The sequence below is a fragment of the Zootoca vivipara genome, chromosome 13 (assembly GCF_965207765.1).
Source record: "Zootoca vivipara chromosome 13, rZooViv2.hap1.1, whole genome shotgun sequence".
NCBI classification, from domain to species: Eukaryota; Metazoa; Chordata; class Lepidosauria; order Squamata; family Lacertidae; genus Zootoca; species Zootoca vivipara.
Window position 1 is genome coordinate 36,040,824 of NC_142596.1, and position 23,807 is coordinate 36,064,630.

The following is a 23,807-nucleotide window of genomic DNA, read 5'->3' on the forward strand; positions in this document are numbered from 1 at the left end:
AGCGCCACAAGTATTTCCCCAATTACAGTGGTACCTCGGGTTACAAACACTTCGGGTTACAAACGCTTCAGGTTACAGACTCTAATAACCCGGAAGTTGTACCTCAGGTTAAGAACTTTACTTCAAGATGGGAACAAAAATCGCGTGGCGGCGGTGCAGCGGCAGTGGGAGGCCCTATTAGCTAAAGTGGTACCTCAGGTTAAGAACGGTTTCAGGTTAAGAACGGACCTCCAGAATGAATTAAGTTCTTAACCAGAGGTACCACTGTACAATGCCTTGTTCCATACAACTGAATGGAGTAAAGCTATGCACTAGGACAACTGGGCCTGGGGTTAGGGTTCATAGTAGTGGGTGAATGAGGGTGATCCTATTGATTTCACACAATGCCCCAGAGTGATGCTGGTTCAGTGTCATTGTGAGAAATTAAAATGGTGGCCAGAGCTAGGCACCTGTGCTGCTCAGAGCTGACAATAAGTAAATAAAGGGCCGGTTTAAGCAGCTATCCCGGGATCCCAGAGGCTGACACCAGCCCTTGATTTTATGAATTATCCCGAAGCCCTTGGAAGGGGCAGGTCCGTAGCTGAGTTGCAGCACACCTGCTTCACATGCAGAAGGTCCCGGGTTCCATCCTCATCATCTCCAGGCTGGGCTGGGAAAATGTCCCTTCTTGAAACCCTGCAGAGCTGCTGCCAGTCAGTGTAGGTGATATTGAGCTGCGTGCACCAATGGTCAGACTCAGTATAAGGCAGCTTCCTATGGGCTGTATCCAATAGGAGTCCTGCTCAGAGGAGACCCGTTGAAATGAATGGGCACGGCGAACGTTGCTCCAGTCATTTCAATGGGTCTACTTTGAGTAGGACTTGGTTGGCTACAACCCAATGTTCCTAAGCCACCTGTGTGGTTGACTGGGTTGGTCCTGCTCCGGGTTTGGTGCATCTGAAGGAGCTGTCCTCCTTGACCCAATAGCTGCCAGCCGCTTCCTGGAGATTTTAACTCCTGGCCGTTTAGCGATTCTGGCACACGGGAAGGTCAGCTGTGGTCCTTCTGCTTGAATACACCCCCTAATGAGCTGTCCAATTGTTTTAGCTGATCATTTGCTCCTAGGCGAGCTTTCAACAGAAAGTTCCTTTCCGAGATGCTCCCCCTGCCCCTCCCCGGGTGATTTCCACGAGATGGGGAAAAGAGCAACCTTTTCATTCATCTGGAAGCGGGTGTGTTTATATAATCTCGTTTTTTATTTTTATTTTATACTGAGTTTGCACCCCAGAGTTGCTGCAATCAATGGGCCTCGTGCCATTGATTGCAGCCAGAAGCCGGTGGCACACTTTGACCCAACCGCTTACTCAGGAGCATGTGCTGATGTTTCCATGGGGATAGAGTTGAAAATGTATATTCCCTGGCGCGAGGGATCCTCATCCATGTCGGACGGGTGGTGCCTGAATGTAGGGATGGAAGGATCCATTTTGGTCCTCTCAGTTTCTCATTAGTCCAGTCTTGAACTCTCCCCAGGCCATATGCACCCTCTTTTGGCCACAACCCACCTCCCTAGCCACACACCTCTTTGCCCTTGAACTCCAGGAATGCCTTTCTCTTGTCTGGATGAAGGAGAGTAAGAAGAGTGCATAGAAATACCCTACTGCACGGAGGTAACATTTACATTCATTGCTCCATCCACTTTTTTTTTTTTTTTTTGCCTCTGACCCTACTGGCTGAGAAAGGAATGCGGCCCTCAGGCTGAAAAGCATTCCCACACTTGTTTTAAGGCAAGTGACAATCTCACAGGACCAGACAAAGGAGATCTGTGATCAGATCTCCTGCCTTTCTAAATTAAGTCATTTATAGGTAAAGGTAAAGGGACCCCTGACCATTAGGTCCAGTCGTGACCGACTCTGGGGTTGTGGCACTCATCTCACAGTATTGGCCAAGGGAGCCGGCGTACAGCTTCCAGGTCATGTGGCCAGCATGACAAAGCCGCTTCTGGCGAACCAGAGCAGTGCACCGAAACGGCGTTTACCTTTGACGTGCTTTCAAACTGCTAGGTTGGCAGGAGCAGGGACCGAGCAATGAGAGCTCACCCCTTCGTGGGGATTCGAACCACTGACCTTCTGATCAGCAAGCCCTAAGCTCTGTGGTTTAGCCCACAGTGCCACCCGCGTCCCTAAGTCATTTATAAATACGTTTAAATAATTAAATATTGATAACTAAGGTTCATTGCTGCAGAATTAAAATTGGAGGCCCACATTGAACTCTTGTTCTTATTTATTCATTTGCCTCTGCCATTGATAGGATTTGGGGTGGGTAGATTTACACACGTTTGATATTTTGATCACACATAATATACTTAAATATATGTATTTTTTAATCCTAAAACACACATTTCCAACATTTTTGATTGGATTCTTTGGTGCTCAGAACTGTTATCACGAAATTTGGAGAGAAGTGCAAAGTCTGAAAGGCATCTACATTCTGATTCACACATTCATAGAATCATAGAAATGTAGAGTTGGAAGGAACTGAAGAGTCATCTAGTGGCTAAAGGTGGGAGACCATGGACGGTAGGAGGAGTGCCCATTTTCAGGGCAGCGCATTGGCCCTTTAAGAAGCTAGATGCTCCACGAGCGGGCGGAGCTTTAAAAGCCTCAGTCTGCTGTCAGAGCAAGTGGCGTACTTGGAGCTCTCCATGGTTCTGCAGGTCCTGACTAGTCTCGCTGTGGGCTCCTTCACCAGATCAGAACGTGACACTGCAACTCACATTGCCCTGATTATTTGCCATGCTGCTGGGAGATATTTTGAGTGAACAACCATCTCCCAACCTCATTGCTTGATGGGAAGGAATGGGTAAATCTGTTCAATTTGATTTATTTCAGTTTCTCATTTTCCAGCCTTAAATTCAGTTCTCAATATTTTTCCATAACAATTTGTGATTTTTTTTTAAGTCCTCATGAAAATTCATCAGCGAATATACACTTTTTAATGCAAATTTTGAAAAAGCGCAAATTTTGATGGGTCTTTCATTTTGCATTTTGTTTTGTAAAGTGCAAAACCAGGTAGCCTCACTTTTAAGTACGAACTGAATAAAATTTCTCCCCACAAATCTCTGTTTGTGGGTTCATCACCTCCTTCATTTTCATGTCAAAAGTGAAAGGTTCAAGCAGAGAACAGCAGGCTGGGTTTTTTTCCCAGCTGAAACACCGCAGACATAAATACCACCGATCAATACCAGCCATTTATCCCAATGACTTGTGGGGTTATTGGCTCCCAGGCCTTCCTTGGCTATTAGCAAAAGCTTTGCCCTTGCTGTTTTTTGTAGCCTGGGGTAGAAACAGATCAAGGTTTTAAGTGTTTATTGTGGAAAGCAATGAAGAGTTAATGGTCTTAACAAAGTGCTGGTTATTAACAAAGCCTGGAGATGAGCGGGGGACTGGAGGCGTAGCTTGTCCTGCGGTGGTGGTTCAATTAGGGTTTCTTACCTGCCTTTCACCATGAGGTCCCATGATGGTCATAAAACCATCTCTCTCTCTCTCTCTCTCTCTCTCTCACACACACACACACACACACACACACACAGTCAGCTAAAACAATTTAATCACAGGGTGGTTCACAGCATAAAAAATACGGGATAAAAACACAAAATACATAGTTACAGGTAGGTAGCCGTGTTGGTCTGACATAGTCGAAACAAAAAGTGAAATAAAAAAATTCCTCCCAGTAGCACCTTAGAGACCAACTAAGTTTGTCATAGGTATGAGCTTTCGTGTGCATGCACATTTCCTCAGATAAGGTGCTACTGGAAGGATTTTTATTTTTTGTTACAAAATACATAATCAAACCAAAACAATACCCTGCCTCCCATAACCAGCATTTACAACCAGAAGAATAGGCTGGGTCCTAGTAATGTGCACCTTGGGTGTCAAAGGCCAGGATAAAGAAGTACACCTTCAGCACACAGCAAAAGCAGTACAATGACGGTGCCAGGTGCACTTTTCTGGGGAGGGAATTGCACAGCTTAGGGGCTGCCACAGAGAAGGCCATCTTCTGGGCCACCCCCACCTAGGTGTGGAACGGGGAAGGAGGAGAAAAACAGCTCTGGCTGAAATTCCATTTCCACACAATTCTTTTAAGCTGCAGAAGACATGTCCTCTATGGCACAGAGAAGTGATTTTAGACTCTGGAGTTAATACTCCTGGGGGAAGATGGTGTGTGTTTATTGTATTATTGTGTTGTGCTAAACCCCAGCCTCAAGCTGCATCCTTCTCCATGATGATGATATGTTTTTTTCTGTTTAAATTGGTGAGCTTTTTATTTTTTAAAAAAATGCTTCCATGCATATAAATTAGCACATGCCATTTTTAGGTAGAGGAGCGCCTTCTTTTTTTAGCACATGCAACTTTTATGGAAAGCTGTGTCCTCTTTTGGAGGGTGGTGATTCTCCCCCCCCCCTTTTGGTGACGTAGAAGTGACCACTCCACTTGCATTATGTACTGGGGCATGCTTTTGTGAGGAACAGAATTAGAGCGCCAACTTCTCACTGAGCATTTTGTACAGCTGTTAGCTAAAGAAGTTTTCTTACTATGTGTTGATGGCTTAAATCAGCACTGGTGGTTGGTAGTTGATGGCTAGTAGATGCCCCTCACCTGCTTTGTTCAGGCTGGAGAGAGAGTGTTTGGCCTTTTGGAAAGAAGGCCTGTGGAAAGATAAAGTTTGTATCTTTGGGGTAGCTTTGAGGGGGGACTGACTCGTACTGCCTGCTGAATCCGGCATGCCCCAACCCCATGCTCCACTTGTACATAAGCAGCCATTACAAAAGCACCCACAAGCTTCTAGTCCTTGGTTTCAGTGGTTGAGGAATAAACCCTTAAATCTTTGGCCCATCTCTGCAGCGCTTCCCATCAGTGAGCTGAAGATCCTGCTGGAATTGTAGGTGTTATGAGTTCAGCATCTTTGCTGCCGCCACCCCTACCTCCACAGCTGTCTGATCTCATTATTGCACTTTCCCTCTCAGTCCCTGGGGGTGGCCGTTTCTGTTTCACAAGAACTTGAACATCCCAAGTGAAGTTGGTCACCTGGAGAAGGGTAATGGTAACAAATACCTGGAACTGACAGCTTCCCTTGTGGGTAGTCTATGAGTCCATTTCACCTCATCCCTTTTCCTGATGCAGAGATAGGGCAATGTGAGCCTATGTAGTATTGTGATGCTGGCAAACCAGAACACAGAACTGAGAATCTGCAAAACAGTCCCAATCTCATGTCATGTTTTCCATCCAACATTTATGAGCTAGAAAAAAAGGACACACTTGTAATCCCACCAACCACATTCTCTAGGTCACTGCGCCTCACTCTTAGGTCCCAAACAGATGCAACTACTCATTCTTCAATTTATTATTTTTTAATTTTTTTTAAAAAAGAGTAGCTTTTGGAAATCCTGATCCATTTAGAACTGGGAACATTTGATGTGCTGCTGGTCTGCAAAGTTAACTGTCAGAAATGCACTTTGGAATCATCTCTTTGCCCGGGTTTTTTTTTGGGGGGGGAGTGCATTGGTGATACTTTATTTTTGCTTCTGTGGTCAGTTTTGTTTCCAATTAATAATAACGTTGTTGTTGTTGGTGGTGGTGGTGGTTATTTATCCTCACAACAACCATGTGAGGTAGGCTAGGCTGAGAGGCAGTGTCTGGCCGCCCAAGGTCACCCAGTGAGCTTCATGGCTAAGTGGGGATTAGAACTCTGGTCTCTTAAATCCTTGTGATATTGTTTTATTTCCTTTTTTATGATTCATTGTGGTTTTAATGCTACTGGGCACTGCCCAGGAATCATTGAGTGCAAGGCGGTTTCCAAATGTCTCAGTTAAACAGGCATCTTCCCAGCTGTTAATTTGGGGTTTCATAAAACGGAGCAAATGCTTACTCAGCTTATTAATCTGATAAGAAACAAGATGGGGAGAAGTCCTTGTGGAGTTTTCTGTCCTGGGTGCTGAAGTGCTGAAGCTCAGGCTTAAAATATGAAATACGTACATGAATTGGTTTGGGGGGAAGCGCCATTCGCTGCCCTGACCAAAGCAATGTCTGCCCCATTTCCTACAGCTCAGGCTTGAGGCCTGCCTCCTTGATTGACAAAAGCCACTCTGACCATCTTGGGATGGTGTCGTAACAGCCTCTGCCAGCTTCCAAGTGGGTTGGATTTCAACTGGCCTGGTGAAGAGTGCTTTATAAACCATACATTGTGCAAAAGCTGTGGGGCAGATTCTGAACCTTATAAAAGAAGATAATTTCCACCCCTTGAGAAGCAGCTGCTTCAGCTGAAGCACTGGTGACGCCTGGTGGTCAAGTGAGGTTGAACACTACCCAGATTCCTGCAGAACAGGTTTCCCCGGAGACATACATCCCCTTCAGCTATTTCTGCCTAATAGCTACAGAACCTTCCCTTTTGCACGTGTTGCTGGCGTACCTTGCTAGCTGCCAGGAATATCAGCACTCTTGGAACACATTTTCTGCTGTCTAACAACCTTTGGTGGATTAACAGATTTCAGAGGGGTCGCCATGTCACTCTGTTGCAGAGAGAACAATAAAAGGGAGGCTGAGATGAGCACAGGAACATACCGCAGGTGCTGGCCCCTGCTGAGCTAGACCACTGGTCCACGTAGCTCAGTATTGTCCACACTGAATGGCAGCAGCTCTCCAGGGTTTCACGCAGGGTTCCCTCCCAGGAGATGCCTGGGATTGAACCCAGGACCTTCAGCAAGCAAAGCAGGTGTTCTATCACTGAGACACACTCCTTCCCCCACAGTGCCCTGCACTCCCCTTTTTGAATCTCAACCTTTCCCCCCGCTGGTTTTGTCAGAGCATGCACAAATCCTGATTTCTAAATGTACATTTGAATGAAGTTGTGTTTCAAGTTCTATTTGAATTAATCATGACCTCTGTCGCCCTCCCCTCCCTCGGTTGTGCTGTGGGGAACCTCCAGCCCGCAGGCCTCGTTGGGTCTGCCAGGCCTCCCTGTTTGGCCCACAAGGAAAAGCTACACCCACCTCCCTCTACAATTGGCATAATGTATGACATCAGCTGTGGGTTAAACCACAGAGCCCAGGGCTCACCGATCAGAAGGTCGGTGGTTCAAATCCCCGTGATGGGGTGAGCTCCCATTGCTCGGTCCCAGCTCCTGCCAACCTAGCAGTTTGAAAGCACGTCAAAGTGCAAGTAGATAAATAGGTACCACTACAGCGGGAAGGTAAACGGCGTTTCCGTGTGCTGCTCTGGTTCGCCAGAAGTGGCTTTGTCATGCTGGCCACATGACCTGGAAGCTGTACGCCGGCTCCCTCGGCCAATAACGCGAGATGAGCACCGCAACCCCAGAGTCGTGGATTTACCTTTACCTTATGACATCAGGTCTGGGGTAGGTGAAGGCATGGCTTCGTCAAAAAGGGCATTGCAGGCGCCACTGATCAGGTGGTCAGTGGTGCCTGCAAAGCGCTTTGCAGGCTCCAACAATCTGCTAACAGAGTAGGGTTTGCAGGGATGGCTTGTCACATTTTGAAGTAAGTGAAGTAATACATATTATCATCTAAAGCAGACGTGGGGAACCGCAGGCCCAGGGTCAAATGCGGCCCTCCAAGCCTCTGCATGTGGCCCTGGAACCTCTCCCCAGGCCACACATCCCACCTCCCTTGGCCATAACCTTCACTCGCCCTGCTTCAGACTCCAGCTGTTTTTGCCTGGCTGGGATGTGTCCCTTAAGCTCTGATTGTGCCCCTTGCTTGTCTGGATGGAGGATAGTGAGGGGGGTGTGGCACTATGTGCATAAACTAGCCTACTGTACAGGTAACATTTGCATTGATTGTCCCTCCCACTTTTGCCTTTGGCATGTGGCCTTTGGAAGGTTGCTAAGGGGGGAATGAGACCCTTGGGCTGATAGAGATTCCTCACCCTGTACCCCATGAGACCATTTGAAGTAATAGACATTGCCATCTCTCTCTCTCTGTGTGTGTGTGTGTGTGTGTGTGTGAGAGAGAGAGAGAGAGAGAGAGAGAGAGAGAGAGAGAGAGAGAGAGAGAGACTATTAAATCCAGTTTCAAATTACCTAACTGCACCAGTGTTCTCAGGTAGAGATGGACGAAACTCACTGTTTCAGTTTCTCTCAGTTTCTCATTTTTCTGAAAGAAGTTTGGTTCTTTATATTTCCACATCAGTTTTCAGACATTTTTTTTTAAAAAAAATATGAAAATTCACCAGCTTTTTAGCACTAATTAGCACACAATTTTTTCTACATGGTTTTGCCCTCCCCCAAGTGATTTACCCTAATATCAGGCACTTTTGTATGTTTTTTTTTTTTACTAACATCTACATTTTAATACACACACTATGTGCATTTTTGTATGCATTACTTGGTTGGAGAACCGCATTGCAAAATTCAGAGATGTTTGAATTTCAAAGGATGGCTGCATTCCGTTTCATGTACTGAAATAAGTTTGCCTTTAAATGCAAACAGAACAAAATGTCTACTCCATCCTTATACTCAGACCAGTTGGGCTTGACTGTCTGATGTTCCAGAAAATACAATCCCCTCTTTTGCTGCTTCCTTCCTTATTTCCTTCCGCCTCCCTTTTTGGTTTCTCTGTTCTTGGGTGCTCTTGTTCCTTTGCTATATCCCCCCCCCAAAAAAAAACCCTCTCTCCACTTTGCTTGGCCTTCCTCGCTCCCTGCCCTGCGTCTGGCTCCTTTTCTCAAGGTTTCTCGTGGCAAAGGGATCCGGCAATTCCCATGCACAGGTGCAAAATCTCTTGACGTGGCGCTGGCCCCCGGGCAAATCCCCATAATGCTGTGTCTCCTCAGCTCAGCGGAAATAATGCGTTGTGGCAGGTAGAGGAATTCAACAGACCAAGAATATCTGCTAGTGCGGGAAAGGCTCTGCCAAGCAGGCTTCCAAACACCTGTCTCTCAGAGAGCCCCAGAGCCTTGTTCCCAAAGCTACAGGTAGCAGTAGAAAGACCCCTGCAGACAGCAAGCCTCCCCAAATGCCCCTGGCCCCTCCCTTGCTCATCTTCATCCAGTGCTCTGCGGTGTAGGTGTTCAAACTGATACTCTCTGGTGTGCAAGCCCTCCAAAGTTTTGCCAGTGAAAAATAAAGACACCAGGGGTCAGGATTGGGGCCAGGGGTCACTCCCCAGAACCTCCCTGTTGCAGCTTGCTAAAAGGGTTCTACTTTGTACGATGCGTAGATTTACTCTGCAAAACCTTGACCAGCACTGAGAGGCCACAGATAGCCTTGAAAAGGGGCTGTGAATTGTTACTGAGAGTTCAAAAACAGCCTAGGCAGCACACTACCTCATGAATGTGTAGAAACTAGCCTACTCTATAATGGTAACATTTATATTGATTGTGCCACCCGTTTTTGTGATCTTCGGGCTGAAAAATCAGTCCCATGCTTGTTTTAGGGCAAGCTGCAATTTCTGCCGACCAAACTAGAGGAGATCTATCATTTCCCCTCTTTCTGTTTTTGGGATTGTTGTTTTTTTTTTTGTAAAAAGCAACTGGGGTGGGGTGGATTCAGATTAGGACCACAGCACTGACGGAAGAGGGCACTAAACCATTTCCTCCAGTGCCATTTTCCCAATATAACTTCCCTTCCCAAACAGCTACTTGCCCACTAGGAAAAGTTGTGTTGGTGCCTGCAAGTTTTTCCGAAACAGATTTTTTAAAAACTCGCAGCTTTTTAGTCAGAAGTAAAGAAAGAAGGGCAAATTTTAACCCCCCACAAACCCAAAATGGCAGCTCAAATTTCTCTCATATACATACCCAAACACACAAATAATTTCATCTGCTATGCCAGGGGTCTGCAACCTGCGGCTCCGGAGCCGCATGTGGCTCTTTTACACCTTTGCTGCGGCTCCGGAGCGGATACGAGGGGAGGAGGCGTCCAAGCCATGCGCCGCCTGAGCCATGCGGCGGCGCCCGCCACGGCCGCCAGACACTCGTGCGGTGCCCACCGCCGCCGGAGCACACAGCTCCGGCGGCACGCTGTGCGCCTGCGCCCCGCACGGCGCCCGCCGGAGTCCACAACTCTGCTGTGCGCGTGCGCTGTGCAAAAAGGACACAAGGTGACGTTAGCAGCCCGGGGAGCGTGGTCGGCCCCATCCCTGCATCAGCCCCTCCCCGCCGCATTTCTGCAGCCAATAGGCTCACGGGGGGGGCGGAGTTATTTATTTTTTAAAACGGGCACGCTTCTTCCCGCCAAGGAGCAGAAAAGGCTTGCAGGCTTGGAGCGCGTGTTTGCTGCTGCTGCTCCTGCCTGCGGCCTGCCTGTGACCTCCTGCCGGCCTGGTCAGGAAATTGAGGTAGATGTATTAATGGGTTGATTCAATATGAGGAAATTTTATAAGTTCACTTGATGGGAGCAACACACATGAAACCATACAGGTGTCCTAATAAGGGAGTCAGAGTTTTGCCCATTCCCAGTAATCAAGGCAGCCCAAACTCAAAGTTATTTTTATAATGACGAGGATGACATTGGGCCCTCATTATTAATTATTATTTACATCAGGCACTGATTATGATTTATGGTACACTGGGGCCCTGATTAATTTTCTATGGCATTTTGGGGCATTGATTATTGGGCATAGCAAATTTTGCTATGGGGCCCTCTGATTTCTAATTATGTCCCTGTTTTGCGGCTCCCAGTTTATTTTTTTTCTTCGGAAACGGGTCCAAGTGGCTCTTTTTGTCTTAAAGGTTGCAGACCCCTGTGCTATGCGCTAATAACATTGTCCTACTTTTAGAGAGGGGCAAATCTGCCAATTTTTGTTTCTTTCAAGTTCTCCCTCCCTATCCTTCTCTCTTTCACACACTGTATAATAAAAACACAATGCTGTCCACGTTTTCACATCAGTTTGCATGTTGTTGGGTGTGGTTTTTTTTACGGCATGAAAATTCATCAGCATCTTACTCAGATCTTTCACAACATGCATGAATTTGTGTGCAATTCTTCCCAAATATGCACATTCTTGCAAAGCATCCCCCCCCTCCCATTTCGGCTGGTTATTTTCAATAAGTGCATTTTTATGCATATTTTACCCACGAAAATGCATTTTTGTACACGCTGTGTGGCTGGAGAACTGCATTGCAAAGTTCAGTAAAGTGTGAATGTCGGAAGGTGGCTGTGCTTTTGTTTTCATATTATTCCAGAAAATATCAATCGGACCTTCAGAGGAGAACTAAATCTAATTTATTCCCCTACCTTACAAGTCTGTGTTATAAGGCTAACAGACAGTGAATATGAAGCGCTTAAAACATTTCAGTTTAGCATAGAAGGGAGAGGACAGTGGGAGTGCGCCAAAAGGGAGCAAGCCGCCCCAGTCAATGCTAACTACGATTCATTAGAAGTCTCTCCAGGCACAGTTCCTCTCTGCTAAGGATGGCTCTGCTGGTTGGGGCCAAAGGCTGATCTAGTCCAATGTTCTGTTCTCTCCATAGTGGTTGTGCTTCAGCACAAATTCCTGTTCTCTTGCCCTCCCCCCCTTCTTGCCAGGGAGAGTGCACTGGGGGACTTTTCAGTCTAGCACAGAAGGGGAACAGCAGAAGTGTGCCAAAACTGAATAACCAGTCCTGGTTTGCCTGTGAATATTTCTGAGGCTGCCTCAGGCACATGAAGAGCAAATGTTTCTGAGCATCTGACCTGCAAACTGTGTTTTCAGAGGAGACAGGAGTCCAGTTTCCCAGCTACAGTTTCAGGCTGCGCATGAATCAATCACTGAGGAACAGGAAATAGGATTGAGTTGGATATGACCATATGTAAAGATCTTTTTTAATGAAATAAATAAGAAAAGTGAGCTGATGCCACTGTACTCCGTACACACAGATGTTGCATCAAACATTACTGGGGTGTGTGAGATGACAGGAACACAGGAAGGTGTCTTATACAGAGTCAGACCATTTGTCCATCTAGGTCAGTTTTGTCTACACTGACTGGCAGTGGCTCTCTGGGGTTTCATACTGGGAACATTCCCAGCCCTACTGGGAGATGCTGGGGATTGAACCTGGACCTTCTGTGTGCAGTACAAATGTTCTGCTGCTGAGCTAAAGCCCATATTTTCCAGTGAGACACAATATGAATGCCTACCTTTGCAGTACAGAGTCTATTAATGCATCTTTCTCCCCCAGTTTTTCAAATTTCATTTATACTTATCAAGTTTATACATTTCACTAGTTTGATACATTTCACTAATTTTACAATCATTTTAACATTTCAAAACCTGACTTCCTTCCTCCCCTTTCTGTGGTTCCTTAAATTTATTTTTAATATCCTCTGCATATCCAAATTAACATAATTTGCTCATTTATTCATCTACTTCAAATATATTCTCTTATAAAACTGCAGGTTATTACAATTATCTTATCCGTTTACAATTTATCTGTAAATATTCAATAAACCATTTCCATTCTTTTATAAAAAGTTTATCTTGATTTCTTATTCTTCCACTAAGTTTCACGATTTCTGCATATTCCATAAGTTTTTGTATCCATTCTTCCTTTGCTGGGACTTCTGCTTCTTTCCATGTTTGGGCGAGTAACATTCTTGCTGCTGTAGTCACGTACATGAATAAGTTTCCATACATTTTAGGTAGTTCTGTCCCTATAACTCCCTATAACTAACCAAAAGAAAAACGTCTGGGTTTTTTTTTAACAAAGGTTATTAAACATCCTTTTCATTTCATTATATATCATTTTCCAGTAAGCTTTAACCTTACTACAATCTAACACCTGTAAAACTTGCAAAAATGTATCATACATCAGATAATAAATGTTGGAAATGTAAAGAAAAAGAAGGAAACTTTTACCACATGTGGTGGATGTGCCCCAAAGTAAAAGACCTCTTGGGAAAGATTTATAATGAACTGAAAAAGGTGTTGAAAAACACTTTTATTAAAAAACCAGAAGCCTTTATACTTGGAATAATAGGGGAAGAAATTCCCCAAAAAGATGTTACATTTTTTCTGTATGCCACAACTGCTGCAAGATTATTACTTGTCAAGAACTGGAAGATTTATATTTAGATTTGATTTAGATTTATACATTTTTGCCAATTGTCCATTAATGCATCTTTGTGCTATCTCTCTTTCCAGATTGTGCTGCAGTTCCAGCAAGGTGAGCCATCGGGCGTGGATGCCTCGAGCCCCACACCCCATAACTTGAGAACTGGGTTGTTGGGGGCAGCCATGTCGAAGGAAGAAGCGGGCTGTAAGTTGGCCTCAGTCTACAAGCACAAAGAACGCAAGCCCAAGAAGCCCCACTACATCCCCAGGCCATGGGGGAAGCCCTACAACTACAAGTGCTTCCAGTGCCCTTTCACCTGCATGGAGAAATCCCACCTTTACAACCACATGAAGTACAGCCTGTGCAAAAACTCCCTCTCGCTGCTCATCGAGTCGGACTGGCCCTATAAGAAGGGCAACCTCCTCCACCCGGATCTCCGACTCCTGCATGCCACAGAGGCTTCGCGGACTCGCGGGAGGCCCGATGAGCCGGAGATACACGCCTCGGGGACCACTGGAACCACAAACCACAAGAAGGCAGCAGGCAGAGAGAGCAGCGGAGACAAACTTGCAGGGACTGAAGACCTGGCCTCGGAAAGGATGAGTGATGAAACCAACCAGTTCCAAGAGGAGGAGGAGGAGGAAGAGGAGGAGGAGCTGTCCGGGCTGTTGCAGGACATGGACTCCGGGGAGAAGAAGGAGAAGGTGAAAGAGGCCAGCCCTACTGGGGAGGACTCGGCAGAGCCTGACATGAACACCTTGCTCTTCCGGTTTAAAAATAAGAGGGATAAGCCTTGCAAAGACCCCACGCCGGACTTCATCATCACGGATGTCTTCTCCTTGAAGAAGCACGTGGTGAAGGGGAAAGAGCCGCCTTCCCCTCTGGAGTTAGAAACCAAGCCAAAGCATTGCAAAGTGCCCAAAAAGTGTCCCGGGACTGGCGGGGTCCTGATGGAACAATGGAAGCTAGTAGCCAACGGGCAAAGGAGAGGTGCCAGTGAGGTCCCGACGCTGTCTCCCGATGGAAACATCATCCCCTGTTACCCTCCTCCAGCATACCATGAATACCATGAACCCCAGAGCCTCAACCTCTCTTTGCTGGGGATCAACTATCCATTGAACCCCAACCTCTTCTCTTATCTCAGCCCTTCTGTGACCAGCAGCTCCACGCCACACTCCCACCTGACCCAGCTGCCTTTCCTGGCCTCCACTGCCCAGCTGATGCACCCCCATTCTGCTCATTTCCAGCCCCTGCAGAACCCTGAGAGGTCGGCCTTCCTGCCCCGCTTCTACTACCCGCTCCTCTTTGAGCATTCTTTTGCTTCAGCGGAAAACAAGATGGCCGCCACCAAGCCTGAGGCCCAGCAACAACCCGCAGCCGCCATGCCCGCTCCTCCCCAGGCCAAAACCCCCACAGAGCCCCCAAAAGCTGGCCTGCTGAAGGTGCCAGTGCTGAAAACCGGCCATCCTTGGGTGAAAGGGTTCCGGGAAGAGCTTCCTCCTCAAGAAACAAGCCACAAAAGGTTGCTGCTCCAAGCTGAAGAGGAGAAATGGCTGCTCCACGAGAAGGAGAGTGGTTCTTTCCTGGGTGTCAACAGCCTGTGCAGAAAGCCAGTCCCTGACGCCTACCGGAGCATCACAGGTTTAAAAGAGGGGGCCGCCCTTCTCCCCAATAGCGTCAGGAAGGCAGAACTAACCACGGCCACTTGCTTGGATGGTGGAGGGACCAACCACAGCAACCTGAAGAGGAAATTTGCAGGGAACAGCCTTGATTTTGTAGGATCTGATGTACCGACTCCTGCAAAAGTCACATACCAAGCCAGGTATGATGTGCTACGTAGCCTCCATCCCTAATACATGCTTTATAAGATATCCTGTGTGACAGGAATGGGGAATCTCAGACTCAGGGACCAAATACAGCCCACCAAGCCTCTCTATCTGGCTCTGGGGATTCTCCCCAGTCACACCCCCTCTCTACAGGCCACACCCCTCAGCAGCCCTACTTCAGACCATCCTTGAGCCTTTATCCTGGCTGGGATGTTTCCTTGAACTCTGATTGCACGGATGAAGGAGAGGCAGGGGTGTGTATATGTAAAAGTAGCCCACTGTACAAAGACAACATTCACTTTCATTGCTCCACCCACTTTTGCCTTTGGCTGCAAATGGGCACGTGGCCTCTGGAAAGTTGCTTGGAAGTGAATGTGGCCCCTGAGCTGAATTAGGTTCCCACTCCTGCTCTGTAGCTTTGTAAGCAATTTTTCTTTTCTTTTTTAAAGTGATTTCCCCCCTCAATATGTATACAAACAAATATAAAGTGGGGAATGAGGTTAGGGTTACATCCGGGGTTATCAAGCTAGGGACCTCTATTTTAACAGGCTGCTGCAGAGTCCAGGCCAATGCTGAGTGATGGGCACATGGACCAGAGACTTCTTAAAGCAAAGCTTAGAGTTGGAACGCATGATGCATTCAGACCATTTTGGCCATTCAAGCTGTTACTGCCTACTCTCTTTTGCAGCGGGCAACCATGTTAGTTACTTCCAGACAGCCTGTTCCTTGAGCATTCATCTCGATTTGTTTGCACAGGGTCTGATGGGAGGTTAGATGGCATCAGCTATTTACTGAGCATTCATCTCAATTTATTTCTGAGAATGTTAGAGGAAGTTGAGCCATTTTTATCTCCCTGCTGTTCGGTACATTTTCCTGTCACTTTCCTTATCACAAACAGACTGTGGGCATGTCTTCAGGCTGCTGTGGTATTTGGCCAACATCATGTAATCTTATATGATGTTCCTCTTGCTGCCCTTATCAGAAAAGTTTGTTGCGATGGTGGTGGTAGGGTTGTTGAAGAATTCATGGAAATGAATGGCTGCAATGCCCTGTGGTTAAGCTACTATACATAACAACATCTGCTACTAGGGAGCTGTCATTGAAAATATTACCAAAGTGGTATTTGGCATCAAGGAAGTTATCCTTGCTAAACCCTAATGCTTCTCCTATATGTTGGAGAGGGTGAAGTTTGGTCAGTACATACCTCCACATGTGGTAGGATTGCCCCAGGTGCAAGAGCTTGGGAAGGTGGTATGCCAGGATACCAATGTGATTCCTGGTCAATGGATACATTGACCAGTGCTGGTCAACAGTGGATAAACATCCATCTCCAACACAGTGTTTCTGGATAGAAAGTTAGACATTAATCATAAAGAGCTGTTGAGTCCATTTACTCTCAGCTGCAGAAGCAATTGTAGCTCAGAATTGGAAGACACTTCAGAATGTAAATATTGTACAAAAAAATGGCAATGGTACAAAAAAAGTGCTCTTTCAGAGAAAAACACAAAACAAAGGGTAATGCCAAATCAATTTAAATTTTGCAACGTGAATTTGTTGATGTGGCTGATTCCCACCCAAGAATAGTTACAATCTGGAAGTGCCCCTTGCAAACTCATTCAACCAAACCAGAGAGGTCTTATTTTACCTTAGATGTTGTTCTGTTTTTTTTGCCCTGCTTCATTAACAGTTCTCTTCCACCCTGTCTGTTTTTTGTCCCTCTACCTTTAGCAGTTTGAGAACAGCCCCTACGCAACCCTCAAAGTCTCTGGACCATTGGCACGTAGAACTCCATGCCTGCCCACCTGAAGACCAGGAAAATATTGGCGGCTCTGACATTTTATCCCCCATAATTACACCTTCGGACCACCTACTTTTCAAGCCAAGCAAAGCAGAAGCTGTAACTGTTGACCCGAGAGACCCAGAGGCAACAACAGTGCTCATTGGTGACTTGTCCAAAACTTTAGAGGAGTATCAGGATGTGGAGAAGAAGCTCTCGGACCTGGCTAAAGAGGACAGCCCAGCACAGAAGCAGCTAAGGGACCAGCTAATCAAAATCCGGCAGGAACTGTTCCATATCCATCAAGCGCTGGAGAAGGCAGCCAAGCCCAGTGAGGGCCCTTTGGATCTCTCGGTGAAAAGGTCCTCAAAAGGTTTGGAGAAAGGATACCAGGACAAGAAGGAACCCAAGGATGCTGTTGGGAAGGTCTATGACAAAGATTCAGGTTCCATCAATAGATGCTTGGTGGTGGGTGAAGCTAGTGAAGAGGATGAGGCATCTGATCGTCTTGTTGAGTCAGAGAACAAAACCATTGACCTGCTGATCAAAATGAGTCGTTCAGAGGCTCTCCGGAGAAGCTCCTCTTCAGATGCCCACCTGGAAGCCGTCATCAAAGCCGAGGTGCTCCCACTTACTGTCCCACTAGAACTCAGGCATGTGATGGAGCCCTATTACAGCCGTACCACCAAGTGTGAGGCAGACTCCAGTGTCCTGCTGTGCACAGATGGGAGACCCAACCCCAACCAAGGCCCACCACTTCCTGTGACCGAAGACATCCCGACAATGGGGTGTCGAGCCATCCCACGCTCCCTGTCGTGCAGTCTGCCAAATGAGACAGACAGGGTGTGCATCCACAGTCCTATAAACACAGACCCGTGATCCTCTGTCTGCACTTGTCAAGAGCGCTTCAACATGTCCCCTGCCCACAAAACTCCCTTTCCACACTCTTCCCGCAAACTCCAACAAACAGTCGAAAAAGGCTTTGAGGTCTGGAAGGTGCCCTACCCATCACAATGGCCTCTTGAACTTTTTGCCATGAAATCCAGGTGGATCATATAGCATCCCCTTTTCAGACACCTGTACATCCTCCTCTCATTATGTCCCCAATCTGCAGACCTGGAGATGATTGGGGAGCAAATGAGGTCAACGCCTTTTGAAAGGACATGTATAAGAAGGGGATCTGCCCCATTTCCCCCCCTTATCAGCTAAGCAAGATACATTTTCTGATAAGGCTCGCTTCCAGATTACCTGTTTATTAAGCAGTCATATGGATTGGGTTCCACAGAGTTTGTAGGGAGCTTAGATGACATTGCATCAGGAAAATGTTACCCCACACCTTTCAGGTAATATCCCCATCACTTGTCTTGTTGAAAAAAATCAGAGTTTTTATTGGAGGGGGGGAGCTTTGTTGTGCAAGAGTGCCAAGTCAGCTGTAAGTGTGCAACCTGAATTTGCCAGTACTGTATGCGGTTGAATCCCACCCAAAATAGTGACAGTTTCTGGAAGCTCCCAAGGTCTCTTTTGAAGATGGATTAAAGAGGCTGATGGATCTCATCCCCTAAGAAATCAGCAAAAGTGAGCACCCAAAAAGTAAAAATGAGGCAAAACAATTGCAGGACTTTCAGACAAATTATGGATTAGCTATATAGTCCACTATTATACCATTTTAAACAGTCAAGGCTTCCCCCAAAGAATCATAGAAGTGTAGTTTCTTAAAGGTCCGGAGAGTTGTTAGGAGACCCATATCCCCCTCACAGAGCTACAACTCCCATAGTTCCTTGGGAAGAGGGATTGACTGTTAAACCACTCTGGGAAATATAACCCTGAAGGGAATAGGGATCTCTTAGCAATTCTCAGCACCCTTAACAATCTACAGTTTCCAGGAATCTTTGGGGGAAGCTGTGACTGTTTAACGTGGTACGACACTGCTTTGTGTGTGTGTGTACTTACTTACTGGTTTAGTACTGGAAAATGTTGCAGAAGCTTGTCACCAGCATTGTTAGCACAACTAAAAGGCACAATTCTTTTCTTCATGTGAATTTTAAAAGCTTCCCTTTCCTGACAATATTCAGATAAGTGGTTATCTTTCTACGTCACAGCTTCAATTGTTAAACTGGTTTAAACATCCTTCCCTGTCCTGTCCCTATAGTTTTATGAAAGGAGTTACACGGGAATGGGAAATTTGAGTTCCTCCATTGTTCTTGGACACCAACTCTCATCAACCTAGCCAGCATGGCTGATGGCTAGGGATGATGGGAACGGTAGCCCAAAAATATCTGGAGGGTTATAGATTCAGCATCCCTGAATTTTAGCTCCAACAGAATTCAAAGTAAGCAACACTTTCCAATGATTCTTTGCTGGAAACCATGCCACTGAAACTGGTATAGAACTGACACGAGCTCGTAGTTTAGACAGGGTGCAAGGAAGCAAAAGATCCCATCACAATTCCCTGGCCCTCCCATCTGGTTAAAGAAGTTAATTTTGTTAAAATTACTGCTTGTCTTTATGCAGTCCTATGACAGGGGTGGTGGATGGGGACTTGTGGCCTTCCATTGTTATTAGAATCATAAGAGTTGGAAGGGACTCCCAAGGGTCATCGAGTCCAACCCCCTGCAATGCATCCGTGAGAGATGGCCATCCAACCTCTGCTTAAAAACCTCCAAGGAAGGAGAATCCACAACCTCCCAAAGGAGTCCAGGACTCCCAACTACAACTCTGATTGTTGGGGGCCCAGTAACATCTGGAAGGTCACAGGTTTTCTGTCTCTGCACAGTGCACTGGGAGATGGCAGCATTTTGGTATTTCAGGAGGGAAGGGAGTTTTCTTGGCCTAGCCTGTGATTCTGAGGAGGCAGTGAATACCTGAAGATCAGCATGGTGTCTTATTCCGAAAGGGATTCTGAACACATTGCAGTTATTCTACACACAGAAGAATATGAATTAAAAAAATTATCCAGTAGCACCTTAGAGACCAACTAAGTTTGTTCTGGGTATAAGTTTTCGTGTGCATCCACACAAAAACCTATACCCAGAACAAATTTAGTTGGACTCTTAAGGTGCTACTGGATGATTTTTAAATTTATTTCGACTGCATCAGACCAACATGGCTACCTACCTGAATAGAGAAGAATATGAGTTTACCATAATGTGTAAGTTTGCCGGAAGTGTTGTTTACACCACTAGAATGCCAGAAGCTGTTTGCTAGTTTTGCTTTCATTTCTTTTCTTTAAAAACAACAACAACATACTTACACAACACAGGTTAACAATGTGGTTCAATTGTCAGCAGAGACTATTATGGAACAGAACTGTATTCAAGGCTGTATCCACAGTGGATACATTTCCAGATGACCTGTTTATTGAATATTCGTCCTGATTTGTTTACAGGGAGGTTAGATGACATTGTAACAAAAGCAAGTATCGTTTCATACTTTCTGGTCACTTTCCTTATCACACATAACCCTGATTCTTTGAGGAAGCAGGTTTGTTGCGCATGAGCTCCCAATCAGCTATAATGGCACATCCTGAATATGCTGGCATGTGATTGAATCCCACCCTAAAATAGCAGCAGTCTGGATGCACTCTGCTTGCAACTGCATCCAAGGTAGGCAACAGGGCTGGATTTTTTGTTCTTTTGTTTCTAGAGAGCTGGAAGCAGCATGAGTGAGATGACGTTATGCACATCATATCAGGGATACACAAAGACACAAAAAGTGGCCTTACATCAAGCTGGACCATTATCTCATCCGACAAAGTACTATCTGCTTTGATTGACAGCAGCTCTCCAAGATCTCAGTCCATTGTCTTTTCGAGACGTGTCAAATTAATGAATTTAATGGATTTATGTTTCGCTGCCTTCACCATTCAAAGATTCACCAAGCCAGCTTAACATTAATCAGAACCATAAATACAGCATGGTAAAGGCAGGCACTAAAAATAAAAATGCTTTTGCTGCACCATAGAAGCAGGAAGGTCGGGGAAAACTCACAGATAAAACTCAAAAGCCTAATCAACAAATTAACCATGGGAAAAGGTTACTTAGTAGCTACCTGTGGCTTCCAGGGACTGAACCTGCTGACTTCCATGTGCCAAGCAGACGCTTTGCTACAGGGCTGTGGCCTCCACTTCTGGGCACGAAAAAGGAGGTTTGCAGGTTTTGGGGAGCAATAAAAACATGTGCACCACGGGCAACTTTCTCAAACAACTTTCAACTCCTAGCTCCATGGTGGCTACACAGAACCTCTGGACTCTAGAGTCAGTGGTAGTATACCACTGAATGCCCGCTGTGAGGGAGCAATAACTATTAAGTCCTTGTTTTAGGTTTTCCAGAGGCATTTGGTTGTCCACTGTAAGTGGTATAATTACTGTTTTTAAACCTGTGGTGCAGATGAAGCCATGCTGTCTATCAGCAAACTGCTCTACTAGCGCTGTTAATGTAGGAGGACTTTTCCGTGATTTGAAAAACTAAGCTGTGAACATCCAAACGCTGGAGTGAGAGGAGGCACGCCCAGAGTTTGCCACAACATTGTCTTGTTTGCCCACACTTCCTATCACAGCATCCACCACCACCACCCCAATCACCCATGAAATGCAACAGTCACTCAAACACCAATGCTGGGGCAACACCCCCGCTGCACTTCGTACATCAGTCAATGGCAAAACACTGGTGAATAAATGATACATGCTATATTTATTTATTTATAGTGTATGGTGCTGTGGGGAGGGATGTCACTGGGGTGGGGGTAGGGGGTGGGATAAAGAGTATTATGTGTTATTTATTGTCCACAGGTCTAAAGAATGTAATAAATAAATAAATAAAATTTTGAAAAATGAGTGGAAGTGAATAGCCTGATCTCTTTGCTAGGGTTATTATTGCTATTGTTGCAGGGGCAGCCTCTGCAATGAAGTAACATGGATCATTCCCTCTCCTTCTGATGTTTATGTCTTGCTTGGGTTGCCTAAACAGCATCACCCAAGAGAGAGGTATTAGCAGGCGATATATATATATATATATATATATATATATATATATATATATATAATTTATTTAGAGCGTTTGTACCCAGCTTGTACCTGAACAGCTTACAACCAGTCAATTAAAGCAAGATCTGTACTGTCTGCAGATTTATACCACCTGAACAGCATGACATAAACTGGGGGGGGGGGAGCAAACTTGGGCGCCAATTCTTAAAAGTTCAGTAGTAGTCCTTGTAATGAGAAGTTCAAGTGTGACTGATGGAGCTGGTCTCTCTTAATTAAGGGGGAAGCCTGAAAACAGTTGAATGAAGACCAGGTGTGACTAGTGGGCACAAAATTTCTAGTTGACTGTTCAGGGAGAATGGACAACTGGGGAATGGAATGGAGTCTCCCGAAAGAGAATTGGCTGGGTGGAACCCTGAGCGATTCTCAACTTGGACTCCCAACACATTGAAATGTTTGGGACGTTCCCTCACTATGGTAGCCATTTAGCTGTTAAAGCTTTGGTAATAGACTTGTCTAATATTTGGCTAAGCCTCATTATTAGAAACACATTCTCACCCAACTGCTAAGCCCTGCAGAACACTGGCTAAGATTAATTTCACTGTCTTTCCTAAACCGAAACAAAATATTTAAAAATTCCTTCCAGTAGCACCTTAGAGACCAACTAAGTTTGTTATTGGTATGAGCTCACAGAAGAAGCTCATACCAGTAACAAACTTAGTTGGTCTCTAAGGTGCTACTGGAAGGAATTTTTTAAATTTTGTTTTGACTACGGCAGACCAACACGGCTACCTACCTGTAACTATTTCCTAAACTGGCAGTGGCAATCACCTCTTTTATCTGAATCATTGGCCTTTTCGTTGGTTTACTGCAAAGAGCCTGGATTCACTCCAAGTCCAAATAGCAGCAGCACCTGACTGATCCACTGATCATTGTCTTAAGATCACATGGTGCTAAAAGCTGATAATCGGGCCAGGAGATCTACCTTGCCCTGACTGCATGTGACCAATAAGGCTACACACGCTGCATTTGTCAGATCTCATTCTTTTGTTGTTGTTGTTGTTGTTGAAGGGCATAAGCACATGTTACATGTGGGATGGAGAACCTCAGGTTTGGGGCCAGCTGTGGCCCTCAGGGTCTCTCTGTCTGGTCCTCAGGACTCTCACTGTTCCTGCTTTGAGTGACTTTGCCCAGAAGGTGTCCTTGATCCCTGTTGATGCCTCTTCCTACTGAACAAAAGTAGCAGAGTGGGGGGGGGGCATGGTTCAGCTTTCCCTCCTTGGCCACAATCTTAGTAAAAAAAGTATCCTCCTGTCACAGAAATTAAAAGCATCCCATTAGATCTGATGGCAGTCCCCACCACCACTAATTGAAGCACAGGGCAGTGGGGGCAGGATAGAATTTTTACCAAGATGGTGGTTGGGAAGGCTTAAGCCAGGGGTCCCCAGATTTACCGGCGTTTGGGCCGGTTCCCACTGCGCTGATCGCGCGGCGGGCCGGAGGACGGGGGAGCGCGCGCCTGTGCAGGCCGGCGGGCGGGGGAGTGGCGGCGCGCTTCCAGGGTGGGAAAAGCGCCGAAAATCCGTTGTGTGCATGCGTATGGGCCTCCCCCGACCCGGAAGTGCACCAGAAATGACCTCTTCCGGGTCGGGAGAGGCCCATACGCATGCACACAAAGGATTTTCGGCGCTTTCTTCCCGACCCGGAAGAGCGCTGCCGCGCTGCGCGCCGTAAGAGCGGGCGGCGGGGGTCGTCGCGAGCCGGATTGGCAGGCCAATTGGGCCGCATCCGGCCCCCAGGCCGTAGTCTGGGGACCCCTGGCTTAAGCCATACCCCCACACACACACACCTCGGCCAGCACCCTGTGGCATTGATGATAACAAAGTCCCCTGGTCCATCTCAGTACTGTTGACACTGACTGGCAGCAGCTCTCCAGGGTTTCAGAGAAGGAACATTTCCAGTCCTACCTGGAGATGCCAGGGGTTGAACCTGGGAAGTTTTGCATGCAAAGCAGATGTTCTGCTCTATTGTTTCCACACAATTCATGGCAGGGCAAATACCTCCCTTGGCTTTAAAAAATAATAATCGCTCTTTAAGGTGGCCATCAACACATGGTGGAATTGATCACACAATGGCGTTTGCAGAATACACACACAAAAAGAGTCTGGAGGAGAGGCCCACAGGCTCCAACACAAGACAACTTT

General features: G+C 46.3%; 1 protein-coding gene across 3 annotated transcripts in view; it reads left to right on the top strand.

Annotated features, from left to right (window-relative positions):
* Positions 1 to 21,353, top strand: part of PRR35 (proline rich 35) — a 48,615-nt gene extending 27,262 nt beyond the window's left edge. For 2 of the 3 annotated variants that reach the window (XM_088656739.1, XM_060282781.2), the window contains 2 exons: positions 13,112 to 14,844; positions 16,577 to 21,353. In XM_088656739.1, the coding sequence (XP_088512865.1) occupies positions 13,205 to 14,844; positions 16,577 to 17,504 (2,568 nt within the window). In that variant the 5' untranslated portion in view covers positions 13,112 to 13,204 and the 3' untranslated portion in view covers positions 17,505 to 21,353. The remainder of the gene's footprint in view (positions 1 to 13,111; positions 14,845 to 16,576) is intronic. The other variant, XM_088656740.1, reaches the window with a different exon arrangement.
* The last annotated feature ends 2,454 nt before the right edge of the window (positions 21,354 to 23,807 follow it).